This window comes from Mus caroli, unplaced genomic scaffold (genome assembly GCF_978045245.1).
Source record: "Mus caroli unplaced genomic scaffold, Mus_caroli_1 scaffold_6, whole genome shotgun sequence".
In the NCBI taxonomy this organism is placed as follows: Eukaryota; Metazoa; Chordata; class Mammalia; order Rodentia; family Muridae; genus Mus; species Mus caroli.
In genome coordinates, this window is record NW_028227261.1 from 15,948,076 (window position 1) to 15,963,005 (window position 14,930).

Consider the following 14,930-nt stretch of genomic DNA (forward strand, 5'->3'; position numbering starts at 1 on the left):
AGTGGTGGCTCACTGCTGTCTTACCTCTCCGGCTCGTGAGGATTAATCCTACACCCCCTTCTGTCCTCCACAGGCACACGTGTGGTACACATGAATCTACTCAGGCACACATAAAAATTAAATAAATGCTTTAATGTTAGGAGGGAAGGAAGGAGACACGAGCTGTTTGGGTTAGTGTCCCAGTTGTCCTTGTTTGCAGCCAGTGGTGACATTTCACAGAAAGCTTTCTTTGGTCCTTGCACTGCTGGCTCACAAGTCCTTGAGGCTTTGTCATGACACAGTCTGTTTTGTCTTCAGGAACACGACTCAGACAGTTGTCACTTTGGGGAGAGCACACAGCATCTCAAACAGTAGGTTAGCTGCTAGGAGGGCTGTGTTGCCTAGGAGGGAGAGAAAAGCTATGAAGCTGGCACATGCCTCCCCGAAGCCACTCTCCAAGGACTCTAGCCTTCCCAGAGCCCTGGCTTCTGCACTTGGGGTGCCACCTGCCTGAGAACATGCCTTCAGTCCCTACCAAGCATCTTTTGGAGACTGTAGGAGAATCCTGAGGGACCTTTGATACTAATGGCTGCTCAGGGCCCACCCTTGGCCTAACTGGAAGCTTTTTTCTTTCTTCCAGTTAGAATTATAGGGGTGACATCTCCTTTGCCCAGGTGTCAGCTAAAGCAACCCCCTACTTCCCAGCAAAGCATGCTTTGCAAATTCACTTCTCAATGAAACATCAGAGGCAATGCCACTGAGCCTCCCTGTCACTAACCAGCAACAGCTGGTTCCTCCCAGGGGTTTTGTTCCTTGCATTAGCTCGTGCCTGTTGGGTTTGTGGGAACAGGCTTCTTTCTTTGCTGCTGGATCTTCCCCACGGGTTCCCCGAAGTGAACATGGAGGCCTACCTCATTAGATGGATCTAATGTAAGCTAACAGCTACCCCATGGATTTTTCTTCCTCCTCACTCACCAGAGAGATCATACGGCGGGGAGACTTCCACGAGATCGCAGCCCACCACATTCAGGCCTTGGCAGCCCCGGATGATCTCCAGAGCCTGTCCAAGGTAAATGTGGCAGTCATTTCCAGTGAAAATAGAGGCCCAGATACCCATCCTTGACCTAGGCGGTGCTGGCTACAGCCTCGATGCTGCTCTAGGTACACAATTCACAGCACACAGCGCCTCTCTACTAGGGGCTCTGGGGTGTGATAGTGGAGTCAAACCAGGGAATGCCTTATGTCAAGCTCCTTGAGACAGACTGGCCGTGGTGGCGCACGCCTTTAATCCCAGCACTCGGGAGGCAGAGGCAGGCGGATTTCTGAGTTCGAGACCAGCCTGGTCTACAAAGTGAGTTCCAGGGCAGCCAGGGCTATATAGAGAAACCCTGTCTCCAAAAACCAAAATTAAGTAAATAAATAAATAAAAGATCCTTGAGACAGGCAATTTCCAGGAAACAGCCTGGGTGAGGGAAGGCTTCCTGAAGTACGAACGAGAAAAGAACATTGTGAGCAAAAACACAGGCTAAGGCACAGAAACAAGATAGGCACAGGGACATGGATACGACTGACTCAAGGTGTGGCTGGGGTGGGGTTTAGGAACAGGTACACAGGCCTTACCAAAGAAGTTTCCATCCTGCACATGAAAAGCAGAGGGCTGCCGGGCAGTGGTGGTGCATGTCTTTAATCCCAGCACTTGGGAGGCAGAGGCAGGCGGATTTCTGAGTTCAAGGCCATCCTGGTCTGCAAAGTGAGTTCCAGGACAGCCAGGGCTACACAGAGAAACCCTGTCTGGAAAAACCAAAAAAAAAAAAAAAAAAAAAGAAAAGAAAAGAAAAGAAAAAGAAAAAGAAAAGCAGAGGGCTGAGGGTCACTCCAGAAATGCTCTGGATTGGACGGAATGGCTGAGCCGCCTCTTTTCTTAGAAGATGCAAGTAATTTCCTTATACCTTGGACAACCTGCCACTCAGACCCAGCCTCCAAGGACACGGTAATTAGGGCAATGGGGAAAGACCCTGCCTGCTCTTGTGGATCTCAGCACAGCTCATGAGGCTTGGCTCCAAAATGCTCTAGCCACCTAGGTAGGTAGTTTCCACGCCTGTACTTTACAAACGTAACCATAAAAGCTTGGTGTGTTGTGTTTTGGTTTGGGGCTGGGAATATTGCATAGAACTTTGTTATACTTTGTTATAACCAGGTTATACTCTCAGCCCCACGGTTCAGTGTTCTTATGAGGGGACACTACAGAGTGTTCTCCATGAACTGACTACAGATGAAGTAGAGGCAGAAAGAATGACAGAGAGCTGGGCGTGGTGGCATATGCCTTTAATCCCAGCACTCAGGAGGCAAAGGCAGATAGATCTCTGAGTTCGAGGCCACTCTGGTCTATAGAGCAAGTTCCAGGACAGCTGGGACTCCACAGACAAACCCTGTCTCAAAGAAGGAAGGGGGAGGAAGAAGAAGGAAGGGAAGGGGAGGGGAGGGGAGGGGAGGGGAGGGAAGGGAAGGGAAGAAGGGAAGGGAAGGGGAGGGGAGGGGAGGGGAGGGGAGGGGAGGGGAGGAAAAAGGAAAGGGAAGGGAAGGAAAAAGGAAAGGGAAGGGAAGGAAAAAGGAAAGGGAAGGGAAGGAAAAAGGAAAGGGAAGGAAAAAGGAAAGGAGAGGAAAAAGGAAAGGAGAGGAAAAAGGAAAGGAAAGGAAAGGAAAGGAAAGGAAAGGAAAGGAAAGGAAAGGAAAGGAAAGGAAAGGAAAGGAAAGGAAAGGAAAGGAAAGGAAAGGAAAAAGGAAAGGGTTCTCAGGGCTCTCGGGTAGAGCACTTACTTAGTATTTGTGAGGCCTGGGTTTAATCCCTAGCTACAAAACTAGAAATCAGATAGCCACAGACAAACAGCTCAAAGCAATGCCTCATTTCTACAGTCAGCCCTGAGGACATAATCGTGACAACCTTATTACATCGTGAAATGACATTATAGTCTACAAATTTCATGCTCACGAACCACACAGTCCAGTTTTGGTTTTTTTTTTTTTTTAGTATCTTAATGTTTCAAGTAAGTTTACAGTTTTGTGTTGGGTGGTATCCACAGCTATCCTTAGCCAAAGAAAAAAGTATCCTGAGCCCTGAAGAGTATAGGGCTCAGGCAATTGTAGTGTGAAGAACCCACCTTTGGCAGGGTGGTAGTGGCATACACCTTTGATTTCAGCACTTGAGAGGCAGAGGCAGGCAGATCTCTGAGTTTGAGGCTAGCCTAGTGTACAGGAGTTCCAGGACAGCCAAGACTGTCTCAAAAAAAACCCCACTAGTTAAGAGTGTTTGTTGTAAGCTGGGCGTGGTGGCGCACAACTTTAATCCCAGCACTCGGGAGGCAGAAGCAGGTGGATTTCTGAGTTCAAGGCCAGCCTGGTCTTCAAAGTGAGTTCCAGGACAGCCAGAGCTACACAGAGAAACCCTGTCTGGAAAAAAAAAAAAAGAAAGAAAAAAAAAGTGCTTGTTGCAAACTGGCGAGATGGCTCAGTGGTTAAGAGCACTGACTGCTCTTCCGGAGGTCCTGAGTTCAATCCCAGCAATCACATGGTGGCTCACAACCATCTTTAATGGAATCTGAAGCCCTCTTCTGGTGTGTCTGAAGAGAGCAATGCTGTACTCATATACATTAAATAAATAAATCTTTAAAAAAAAAAAAAGATTACTTGTTGCAGCTGGGTGGTGACACGCACCTTTAATCCCAGCACTTGGAAGGCAGAGGCAGGTGGACTTCTGCATTTGAGGCCAGCCTGGTCTACAGAGTGAGTTCCAGGACAGCCAGGGCTACACAGAGAAACCCTGTCTCGAAAAAAAGCAAAACAAAAAACAAACAAACAAAAAAGAGTGCTTGTTGCTTTTGCAGAGAACCCAAGATTGGTTCACAGCACCCACATTAGGAGGCCACCTGTAAATCCACCTCCAGAGGGGTCTGGCCTTTGTGAGAACTTGTACACACAGGTTCTCTCTCTTTCTCTGTCTCTCTCTGTCTCTGTCTCTCTGTCTCTGTCTCTCTCAAACACGCACACAGGAGAGGGGAGGTGCGGGAGAGACATGGAGTGGAGGACACAAAAGAATCCTCCCCCCACCCCCTTTGAGCCGGGGGTTGGTGACACGCACCTTTAATCCCAGCACTTGGGAGGCAGAGGCAGGTGGATTTCTGAGTTTGAGGCCAGCCTCAAACTCAGCGTGAGTCCCAGGAAAGCCAGGGCTACACAGAGAAACCCTGTCTCGAAAAACCAAAAAAAAAAAAAAAAAATCCCTCTCCAGGAATCCACTAGGGAAGCCCACTTACCTGACTAGGGATGAGCCCAGCGATTTCCGGTGTCCCTGTTCCTGGAGCATAGGCAGGATCCAAGGCATCTATGGCAAAGCTGATATAAAGAGGCTTGCCCCCCATCTGCTGCCTGACCTCTGCCATCAGGGGGACCAGTGACTTCATCCAACAGTCTTCAGCCAGGACCACACGGAAGCCCTGTGAGGGCCAGAATCAAAGAGCTGGAGGTGATAGCTGACCCCAGGCTTGGCCTAACACATGCATGTCACATCTGACCTCGGCTGCCATGAGGCAATCCACAGTTGTCACCCCCTCCTCTACTGATGAAGTTAGGAAGCAAGGTCAAGGCTGATGCTATTAGTGGGATGAGAAAGGGGCTTTGCTAAATCCAAGCATGAGAAACTTGCTCACTTATGCTTCTAGATGCTTCTTCTGTCCAGAACTCTGGGCTTGACACTCTAAAATCAAAGGACCGGACAGTTGAGACAGCTCGGCTGGGGTAAAAGTACCTGCTGCCAAGATGAGTGACCTGAGTTCAATCCCCAAGACCTTACATAGGAGAAGGGAACCCACTCCACAAGTGTCCTCTGCCCTCCATACACATGCCACAGAGAATAAGTAAATATAATTCAAAGCCAGCCGGGCGTGGTGGCGCACACCTTTAATCCCAGCACTCGGGAGGCAGAGGCAGGTGGATTTCTGAGTTCGAGGCCAGCCTGGTCTACAAAGTGAGTTCCAGGACAGCCAGGGCTACACAGAGAAACCCTGTCTCGAAAAAACCACACACAAAAATAATAATAATAATAATAATAATTCAAAGCAAAGTAAAATGAAGGAGCAGATGTGGTGACCCGAACCTTTAATCCCAGCACTAGAAGGGAAAGGCAGATGGATCTCTGTGCGTTTGAGACCAGCCTGGTTTACATAGCAAGTCCCAGGACAGCCAGGGCTACATAATGAGACGTTGTTCCAAAAAAAAAAGGGACTGGGGTGTTTGTGTAGAAGCCTTGCACCGTGTTTGGATCAGGGCTTTCCATCTGCCGGGTGTTACAGTGAACACTAAGAAAGGGCATCTGTCCTAACTCAGGTTCACTACCCATGTCTTCTAAGCCAGCAGCCCCCCAGGGTTGGCTCTCTGCTTAATTCTGCTCCACAGCAACAGGCATTCTGCCTCATTAATGTCTCCCAGGTACGGTAGCTCACACCTGCTGTCCCCCACCACCACCAAAAAAGACAAAACTCGGGAGGCTGAGGCAAAACCATGAGTTGCAGGCTAGCCTGGGCTGCAGAGTAAGATCGTGTATCAACACAAAAGCAGACATCAACAACCAAGAATCAGTTATCAATACTCTCACCACAAACTCAGCTTTCCATCTCCACTTGCTCTCTCTCTCTCTCTCTCTCTCTCTCTCTCTCTCTCTCTCACTGTGTGTGTGTGTGTGTGTGTGTGTGTAAGAGAGAATGTAGCACAGTCACACACGTTTGCAGTTGTCTCTCTGCTTCCACTATGAGGGTGCTGGGAATGGGAATCAAACTCAGGTTCTCAAACTTAACGGCAAGCCCCTTTACTCTGTGAACCATGGTGCCAGCCCATTTCTGGTTTTATCCTCACACAAGGTCTGATGTAGCCCAGGCTCACCAGGAATTCAATATGAAACTGTGAATGGTGTTGAATTCTTGAAGTTTGGGCTTACAGACCTGTGCTGCCACATCTAGCCCCAGCCTCACTCTCTGAACTTCAGTAAAGCCCCTGTTGACTCCCTCTTTGACCATGCAGAAGACACTCTGTGGGATAGAGAGAGGTGTGCGTCTGTCACCTGGCTCCTACTGTATCTGTAGGGATCCAGAGTCCTGGAGGAGCCCCGGATGCCTATCTGTACCACTCGTTTGCTGTCCAGCAGTCCCTCATCCACACTTCGGCGGAAAGGTGTCCGATGGTAGACCTTCTCCTCCCGAGGTTTGTCCGTGGTGTTGGTGTGGGCACCCACATGCACTAAACCCACCGGGCCATGCCTGGGGGGAAAACGGCATCTCAGAGGTCAACAGTCCTGGCATCGGCTGCCTACCTCACATCTGCTTTCGGTGTTCAGCTCACCTAGGAGAAATCAGGCAGAAGCAGACACGACTGGCCTGCTACCAAGAGTTTCAGAGAGAAGGACAATGACGGAGCTCTGTAAAGGCTAAACCAGTCAGAGCCACCTGTCACCCGGCTAAGGCACCGACAGGGTATTCAGAGCCTGCTCCTCTCCATCAGCCCCGCTGGACAGGGAGATGAACACAGTCCATGCTAGCGGGAGGCTAGAACAGCTCGAGACAAGACTGACCCCACCCCTACCCTGAGTCACGATGCTACCCACATACCCCTCCACCGCAGTCAGGATGTCATCCATGTGTCCTCCCAGCACACCCAATCAGAATGCTGCCCACATGCCTTCCCTAAAACAAACTCTGAAGCTCCCACCTCCCTTCCTCCCTCTACCTTCCTCCAGCTAAATCAGCCAAAGGTGATCGGTATCAGTAGGCTTACAGCTACTGAAAAATCTACCTTCTGTTGGCCAGGCAACGAAGGAGTCTATGGGGGGCAGGGAGGGAACAGGGCCTCCCCACCCCCACTCCCGTCAATATTTATATTTGGCTTGCATAGAAAAACAAATAGTTGGAGTTGTATATCTCACTCAGGACTCATGGGCCAACTGAAAATGCAGTGTGTGTGTGTGTGTGTGTGTGTGTGTGTGTGTGTGTGTGTGTGTACCATGGCAGATCTAGGCCAAGGGGAAGGACACCAAGCTGATGACTGACAGACACACATGGAGTCTTAGTATTGAGCTGCAGAAACAACTCAGTGGGGAATTTACAATAGCCCTTCCATAACCCACCCCCCTCCGTGGTCGCTTGGTGTCATCTAGTAGCAATGTGGACCTTAGCTCCCGAATGTTGCAACCTTGGGACTTACTCCTTTGCCACGGCTTGCAGTATAGGATATGTGATTGTTTGGTCTCCACCTACAGAGAGAAAACAGGACACATCTGCAAACATGAGCAAGATCATCATGTGTGACAGTGCTGAAGTCCCCAAAGCTGTCACCCTTTCAGGTATTACTACAGAACTGTATCCACAGCTAAATGGCCATGGGTGGCATTTTAAAAGGAAAATGTCTTCTCCCATCTGTGGCATGGTATTTGATCATACTATGAGATTGTGTTGTTTACCAGAAAAAGCTGTTACTAGTTGTGGTGTGGCTCAGCCTTAATGCATATCTTTAATCCTTCTGGCTGGAATACAGACACACCCTTAGTACACACACCTTTAATCCCAAACAAGGAAGGGAAAACTAGTGTGTAGAAGGAAGCACCCATGTTTGAAACTGAGTGGCAGACAAAGTGGTGAATCAGAGAAAGATTTGACAGAATATGTCCCAGTCTCAGGAGAACAGAGAGGAAAGAGAGGTAACTTAAGAGAGAGCAATGCAGAGGAGAGAGGCAGTTTTCCTGGGAGAGTGAGGTTGCAGAGACAGAACAAGTAGACACAGATGGAGACAGAATGGGCCAAAGATGAGAAGAAGCCAGATTAGAACATATGCTAGAGTTAGTATGAGGCCAAGCAGAGCAATTCAGCCAGAGGCCAAGAGAAAAGCCAGACTGAATCAGTCAGCTTGAGGAGTTTGAGCCAGATTAGCTGAATTGAACTAGCCAGTCAGAGCTCAGAAAGAACAAGAAAGGTGGGCTGGAGAGATGGCTCAGCAGTTAAAAGCACTGACTGTTCTTCCAGAGGTCTTGAGTTCAAATCCCAGCAACAACATGGTGGCTCACAACCATCCGTAATGAGATCTGATGCCCTCTTCTGGGGTGTCTGAAGACAGCTACAGTGTACTTACATATAATAAATAAATCTTAAAGAAAGAGAGAAAGAAAGAAAGAAAGAAAGAAAGAAAGAAAGAAAGAAAGAAAGAAAGAGAGAGAGAGAAAGAACAAGAAAAGGTAAGCTTACTAAGTGACAAGTCTCATAGGCTAAAAACATTCTAGGATAAGACTGTATAAAGCTTCCAGAACTCGGCCTAGGTTAGCAGTAAGCCTCCAAGACAACAATTACGTCTGTCGAATCAAAGTTCCTTTAACAACCGTCATGTATTAGTGGAGACTGGAGCTGGAGAGATGGCTCAAGCACACACTGCTCAATAGGCATCCCTCACACCAGGCAGCTCACAAACCTAGAACCCCAGGGCCGGGGACCAATCCCTCTGGCCTTCACAGGTACCTGCACTCACTTGCACAAACCCACACTCAGGCACACGAGAGGAAATTCCATAAATCAACGCTTATGAGTTCTACAAAACCATTCTGCCCTATGGATGGAGTGAGTGCCATATGCCTGTACTGCCTGATATGGTAGCTGATGAGGGTCCTACTTTACCTTTGTCTGGGCTTTTGTGTGTGTGTGTGTGTGTGTGTGTGTGTGTGTGTGTGTGTGTGCATGAGAGAGAGAGAGATGTGTATGACTGACAGTCTATGAGTGGAGATGAGAGAATGTGTAAGAGTACTTTCAAGGGATCAAATTCAGCTCCTCAGGCTTGTATGTAGGACAAGGATGTTACACACAGAGTCATCTCGGTGACTCAGATATATTTCTTTAAGGATTTATTTATTTATTTATTTAATGTATATGAGTACACTGTCTCTCTTTTCAGACACACCAGAAGAGGGCATCAGATCCCATTACAGATGGTTGTGAGCCCCTATGTGGTTGCTGGGAATTGAACTCAGGGCCTCTGGAAGAACAGTTGGTGCTCTTAACCATCTGAGCTGTCTCTCCAGCCCTGAGCTGCTGCTGCCACCACTGCCACCTCCCTCCTCCTCTCCCTCCTCCTCCTCTTCCCCCCCTCTTCCTTTTCTTCCTCCTCTTCCTCTTCCTCCTTTTTTAAATCTCATTGAGTTTAGTGTCAGGTTCAAAGGAAACTCCATTTCCCCAAACTCTGGTAGTCAAACAGAAGCCAGAATTCCCCAGGAACTTGGGAAGCTCCTGGCCCTCTCCGAATGGAGCCATTTCCCTCCCTACTAGCAGACAGACACACAGCTGGGTGTGGTGCCTGTAAGATAAACACATGCTGGTCTGCAGGCTCCCTCAGAAGTACAGATGCTGTTCTGCACTTCAGAGTCCTCGCTAACCTCCGCTCACCTCCAGGACCTCTCAGCTTGTCCATCCCCTCCCCTAAGCAACCTTCCCCAGCTCACAGGCTCCCTTCCCTCAGCTCCTCAGTCTCCTCACAGCCCTGCTGCTTCTTGGGCTCAGCTCCTTCTCTTTTGCCTGGTCTCTTGGTTTTCCTGTCTTGGTCTCTCTCTTTCCCTCTCTTTCTCTCCTCCCTGCCCCCTCTCTACAGGTCATATTCAGTCTTCCTCTTATCACTGCTCTGAACTCTTCCAGATGTCTCTGACCTTTCTCTCTCTTATCTACAATAAACCCGTCCCGTAACCGCACCATGGAGCAGACATGTTATCTGTTTTACATTTAGTGTTGCTTGTACATGCACATAGAGGTATGCTGCTATTTGCTGGAACTGTCTTTTTAATTTTTTTTCCTTCACTTTTTTGAATCTTGTGACAGGTTCTCACCAAGTTGCCCAGGCTAGCCTTGAACTCACTCTGGCTTTGAACTTGTAGTCCCCCTGCCTTTGTCTCAGGGGTAAGCAGGAGTACAGGCTACCCTGCTGAGCATGAGCAGGACAGGCTGAGGGCAGGGATTAGCATTGATCTTTCTTGACAGGAACAATAGCTGAGCTATACTGAAGAAAATATTCAAAGCGCAGAGAGATGAGCTGGTGAACTATGTGCCCCACCCATAATACAGTGAGACAGCCCACTGTCTGCCTGCCACTCCACCTGTTGGCAGATGAAACCAAGCACCTAGCAGCACAGACTGGACTGTGAGACAGCTTGTGAGATCTGGGTTGAGTTGCCAAAAACTGGAAGCCTCCCTCCCTACCCTGCCACACCCAGTAACTAGGCCATCCAAATTAACAAAAATTAACAGGAATATAAAAAAATCTCACTCACAATGTTTCAATTTGTGAACCAAAGTAGAGAGGAAAAGGCACCAGTGGCTCGTACATAGATGCTAATCCTGACAGTTCAAGGCACCCTCTGGAGGGCAGGTGAGACCGCTCAGCCAGGAAGGGCGCCAGCTGCCAAGCCTGAAGACCTGTGTTTGATTGTCCACATGGTAGAAGGAGACAACAGCTCCCAAAAGTTGTGTTCTGACCTCTCTGTGTGTACTGTGACACGTGTGTGCACAGACACACACTAAGTAAATAAACGTAAGAGGAAAAGAAATAGTAAGGAACAAAAGAAAGGCCCTCTTGCAGTTCTCATAGCCACTAAGATCGGTTTTTGTCTGTGAAGTTGAGAAGCTACAACTGAGCCCCTGTTGATAGCCTTCTCCAGGTCTGGGATGGAGGACTGGGAGGAGGGTGAGGAAGGGGGTGACAGGGCTGAGATGGAGGACTGGGAGGATAGTAAGGGAGGAGGGTGACAGGTTTGGGATGGAGGACTGGGAGGAGGGTGAGGGAGGAGGGTGACAGGGCTGAGATGGAGGACTGGGAAGAGGGTAAGGGAGGAGGGTGACAGGGCTGAGATGGAAGATTGGGATGAGGGTGAGAAAGGGGTGACAGGTCTGGGATGGAGGACTGGGAAGAAGATAAAGGAGGAGGGTGACAGGGCTGAGATGGAGGACTGGGAGGAAGGTGAAGGAGGAGGGTGACAGGTCTAAGATGAAAGGCTGGGAGGAGGGTAGGGAAGGAAGATGCCAGATTTGAGTTGGAAGGCTGGGAGGAAGGTGATGAAGCTGAGTGGCGTATATGCAGAGGTAGAACATTTGGAAGAAGCAAAAAAAAAAAAAAATCTACAACTTAATTAACTGAGATCAATACTGTCGTAAGACAGTAATTTTTTTTTTTTTTTTTAAATCAAGGTGAAAAGAAACTTTTGGATGAACAACAAGAAAACCAGTAACACAGCTTCCCCTAGTCACACTGGGGCTTGAAGCAAAAACCGCAATAGGTTACTTATCCTGCTTTACTCATTTGACTGTTGGGTTTTGTTTTGTTTTGTTTTGTTTTTGTTTTTTTCTGTCCGAGGACAAATGCCTCCCGGGCCTTACCCTACCTTACTGGTCCTCCTGAGAGAGGGTCTATCTATGGAGCCTTCGTGCTAGCCCTCCCAAAATATTAACAATCCTTTCCCCCCGGGACTAAAATGAATGAATTTGCAGTTCACTTTCCTTCTGGGTTCACAGTAGCTTCCCCTGGAGAAACAGCTGCCCATAGGCCGGTATTGAATAGCCTCCGAGAAAAAGCAGCCCTGGCCCTGGCTCTTGCCCTTACCCAAAGTCAGAGGAATGCAGCCCGCAGCGAGGACATTCTGATAGGCCTCTCGAATCAGCCGGCAGCTGTCCTGGAGGTTGTAGAGATTGACGTTCACATTGCCTAGGTCTGCAACCCTGAGGGACTGGAAGGGGAGGGCTCCCGTGCTGGGGTTGACAGCCCCCAGCATCAGTGACTCCTCCCGGATGCGATGGGGTCCAAATCTGCAGGAGAATTGTCTATGTCAGCTGCCGCACAGCTCTGAAGGCACTCTGTGCCTAAATGGTGCTTCTCTCTCAACTCTTAATATTTGGGACAGGTGACTCGGTGCTGTAGGATTGCCTGTTCAGCCCGTAACCACAAGCAGTCAGGAGCACATCTTCCCCCAACCTGTAAAAGCATGTCTGAATATTATCCAATATCACCACTGGGTCTAAAACAATCCCCTCTGAGAATCATTCATCTGCTCATATTTGGGCCCCTTTTTTTGTTTTAAGATGTATGTATGTATGTATGTATGTATGTATTTATTTATTTATTATATGTGAGTACACTGTAGCTGTCTTCAGACACACCAGAAGAGGGCATATGATCTCATTACAGATGGTTGTGAGCCACCATGCGGTTGCTGGGATTTGAACTCAGGACCTCTGGAAGAGCAGTCAGGGCTCTTAACTGCTGAGCCATCTCTCCAGCACTTGGGGCTCTTTTTATAACCTGGAGTTTTTGTTTTTCATTCTTTGTTTGACAGGACCTTGCTATGTTGCCCAAGCTGGTCCAAAACTCACTGTAGCCCAAGATCTCCTCAAACTCTCAATCCTCCTGCCTCAGCCTCTGGAGGTCTGGAGTTAACAGCATGTATGACCACAGCAGGCTAACAACAGTGTTTCTGATCGTGCTGAGTTTATCACTCTTCCATCTACTACAGTATCTGAGGGTGTTTTTTTTTTTAAATACACAGATGGCTCAGTCAGTAAAGCACTTGCCGTGTAAGTGAAAGGGTCCAGTTTTGATCCCTAGAACCCATATATATAACTGCCAGGTGGGGTGCCACCAGTTTGGGATGCCAGCACTAGGGAATCAGGACTGGTTAGTAAAGGACCTGTGGGCATCGGTCTAACCTGCTCCGTGAATTCAAGGCCAATGAGAGACCCCATCTCCAACAAGACAGTGATATAGACTCAGTAAGCTGTCCCAAGCCTCTCCCCACGTGTGTGTATGTGAGCACACACACACGCACACACAAATGCACTGAGCACACATATGAATTAAAATATATATATATTTTTCAAGACAGGATTTGTCTGTGTAACCAAGCCCTGCCTATCCTGAAACACTGGCCTTGAACTCACTGCGATCTGCCTGCCTCTGCCTCCCAAGTGCTGGGATTAAAGCCATGCATCCCCTAAACCTGGCTTCAATGAAATGTTTTCTAAAGGGACTACAAAGATGGGATGGCTCATCAGTTAGGAGCACTGGCTGCTCTTGGAGGAGATCTGAGTTTGGTTCCTGGCACCCACGTGGCAGCACACAATGGTCCCTAACGCCAGTTCCAGGAGATCTCACAGCATCCTCTTCTGGCGACTTGATACCAGGCAGAGATGTGGTGTACAATCCTACATGTAGACAAAAATATGTACACACATAAAATGAAAATAATATTTTAAAGAAAAATTTAGCCTGCCTTTAATCCCAGGAATTGGGAGGCAGAGGCAGGTGGATCTCTGTGAGTTCAAGGCTAGCCTGGTCTACATAACAAGTTTCAGGGCATCAAACTCTCAATCCTCCTGCCTCAGCCTCCGGTGGTCTGGAGTTATCAGCATGTATGACCACAGCAGGCTAACAGTGTTTCTGATCGTGACCCAGTGCAACCCTGTCTTGAAAAAAAATATATTTTTAGAGTACCAGCCGGTGACACAGACTCTACATTGTTCTTTGCCTGTTTGTGTTTTTACTGCTGGAGATCAAACCCAGGGCTCCTGGAAAGCTGAGTAGGACTTCTGTCCTTCCATCCACAGATTCACGGGCCTGCCCACCACCACTTTATTAGAAGACATTAGATAACTCCTTAATCTCTGTTTCTGTTTCCTGGTCTTTAGAATAATGATGTTATTTATTTCACGGTGTGGTTGTAAAAATTAAACGAGGTCATCTTTGCAAAATGTCCTGAGTTCTTGACCTTTAATAAAATGACAGCTTTTAAAATTCAGCCCGATACAGTCAGATGTAATGGGCCAAAGCAGGAACTGCTGATGCTTATTAATTAACATAATAGATTTTATGTCTCTTTGACTTTGATAGCTAGACGTTTGGGGAACAACCAACTTCTGTCCTCAAACCAGTGTCCCCTGGGATGTGACTAGGGTAGTGTGCATGCACACCTAGCATCCCAGGGAGGCTAAGGGTTCTAGAAACTCTCCTGGCTTGCTAATGCATCCCAGGCTGGTGTTTCTGAGCTGCCTCTGAGCTGCCTCGGCTTGCTGGGGTTACCAGAGTGCACAGAAGCCATTCTGGACCACTAAGGACCCTGAGATATCATGGCTGGCCCTCCAATCCCCGGCTCAGCCCTGGGAGTTGCTTGTTGAGGGAGGAGAGAAATCAGTTTCTCCAACGCCCTCCCTGATTCCAAAAAAGACCTGGGTAAAAAGGTGCTAGCCTGCCCGTGTGCCTTCTGCCACGTGTCCCCAGCCCAAGTGCTTTTCTTTCTGCCTTACCTTGCCCCGGGCCGGTTGGAAGTCCCAGTATCCAGAGGCACACCGATGAAAGCAGCGTCCAACCCCTCCGGGGAGGACTGCAGGGGCAGGCGCATCATGGAACAGACGCCCACCCCCACCGGCTGTCCCGGTGACTCAGAGCTGGGGGACTGGTGGTGTGGGGTATCTGAGGCACCTGAAGCCTGGCAGATCCCGGGGCACCCAGGACGAAAGAGCCCCGCTGAGGGACGCCAAGTGGCCACCCCAGACCCCGCGCCCTGGGCCCAGCTGGACCTCAGCAGCCGCAGCATGCCGCCTATTGAGGAGCCCAACCAGGCCAGTGTGCCAGCCCTCAGTTGCAGCGTTCAAAGGGCAGGGACACACTGGGATCAAAGAGGCTGAGAGGGCCCCAAAGCCCCAAACGTTTCTCCACCTGCCCAGATCTGAACTTCAGCCCCTGGATGGTCAATGAGCCAAGTCGAGGCTCCCCATTCATGCCTACCTGCCCCACCCCAGGTTTGTCATTGCAAGGACCCCCGCCACCCCCCCCAACACTTGGCCTTTGGCTGTCCTATTCAGAGTGATTTCAGTTTGCTTTGTATGTTGTTGTCTTGG

General features: G+C 48.9%; 1 protein-coding gene across 1 annotated transcript; it reads right to left on the reverse strand.

Moving 5' to 3' along the window:
• Positions 1 to 111: 111 nt before the first annotated feature.
• Agmat (agmatinase (putative)) lies at positions 112 to 14,709 on the reverse strand. Its single transcript, XM_085838737.1, has 7 exons — positions 14,337 to 14,709; positions 11,644 to 11,846; positions 7,225 to 7,273; positions 6,089 to 6,284; positions 4,290 to 4,469; positions 955 to 1,039; positions 112 to 380 (listed from the first exon to the last, which is right to left on the reverse strand). The coding sequence occupies exons 1-7, from the start codon at positions 14,624 to 14,626 to the stop codon at positions 307 to 309; spliced, it is 1,077 nt and encodes a 358-aa protein (XP_085694863.1). The 5' UTR covers positions 14,627 to 14,709; the 3' UTR covers positions 112 to 306.
• Positions 14,710 to 14,930: the final 221 nt, after the last annotated feature.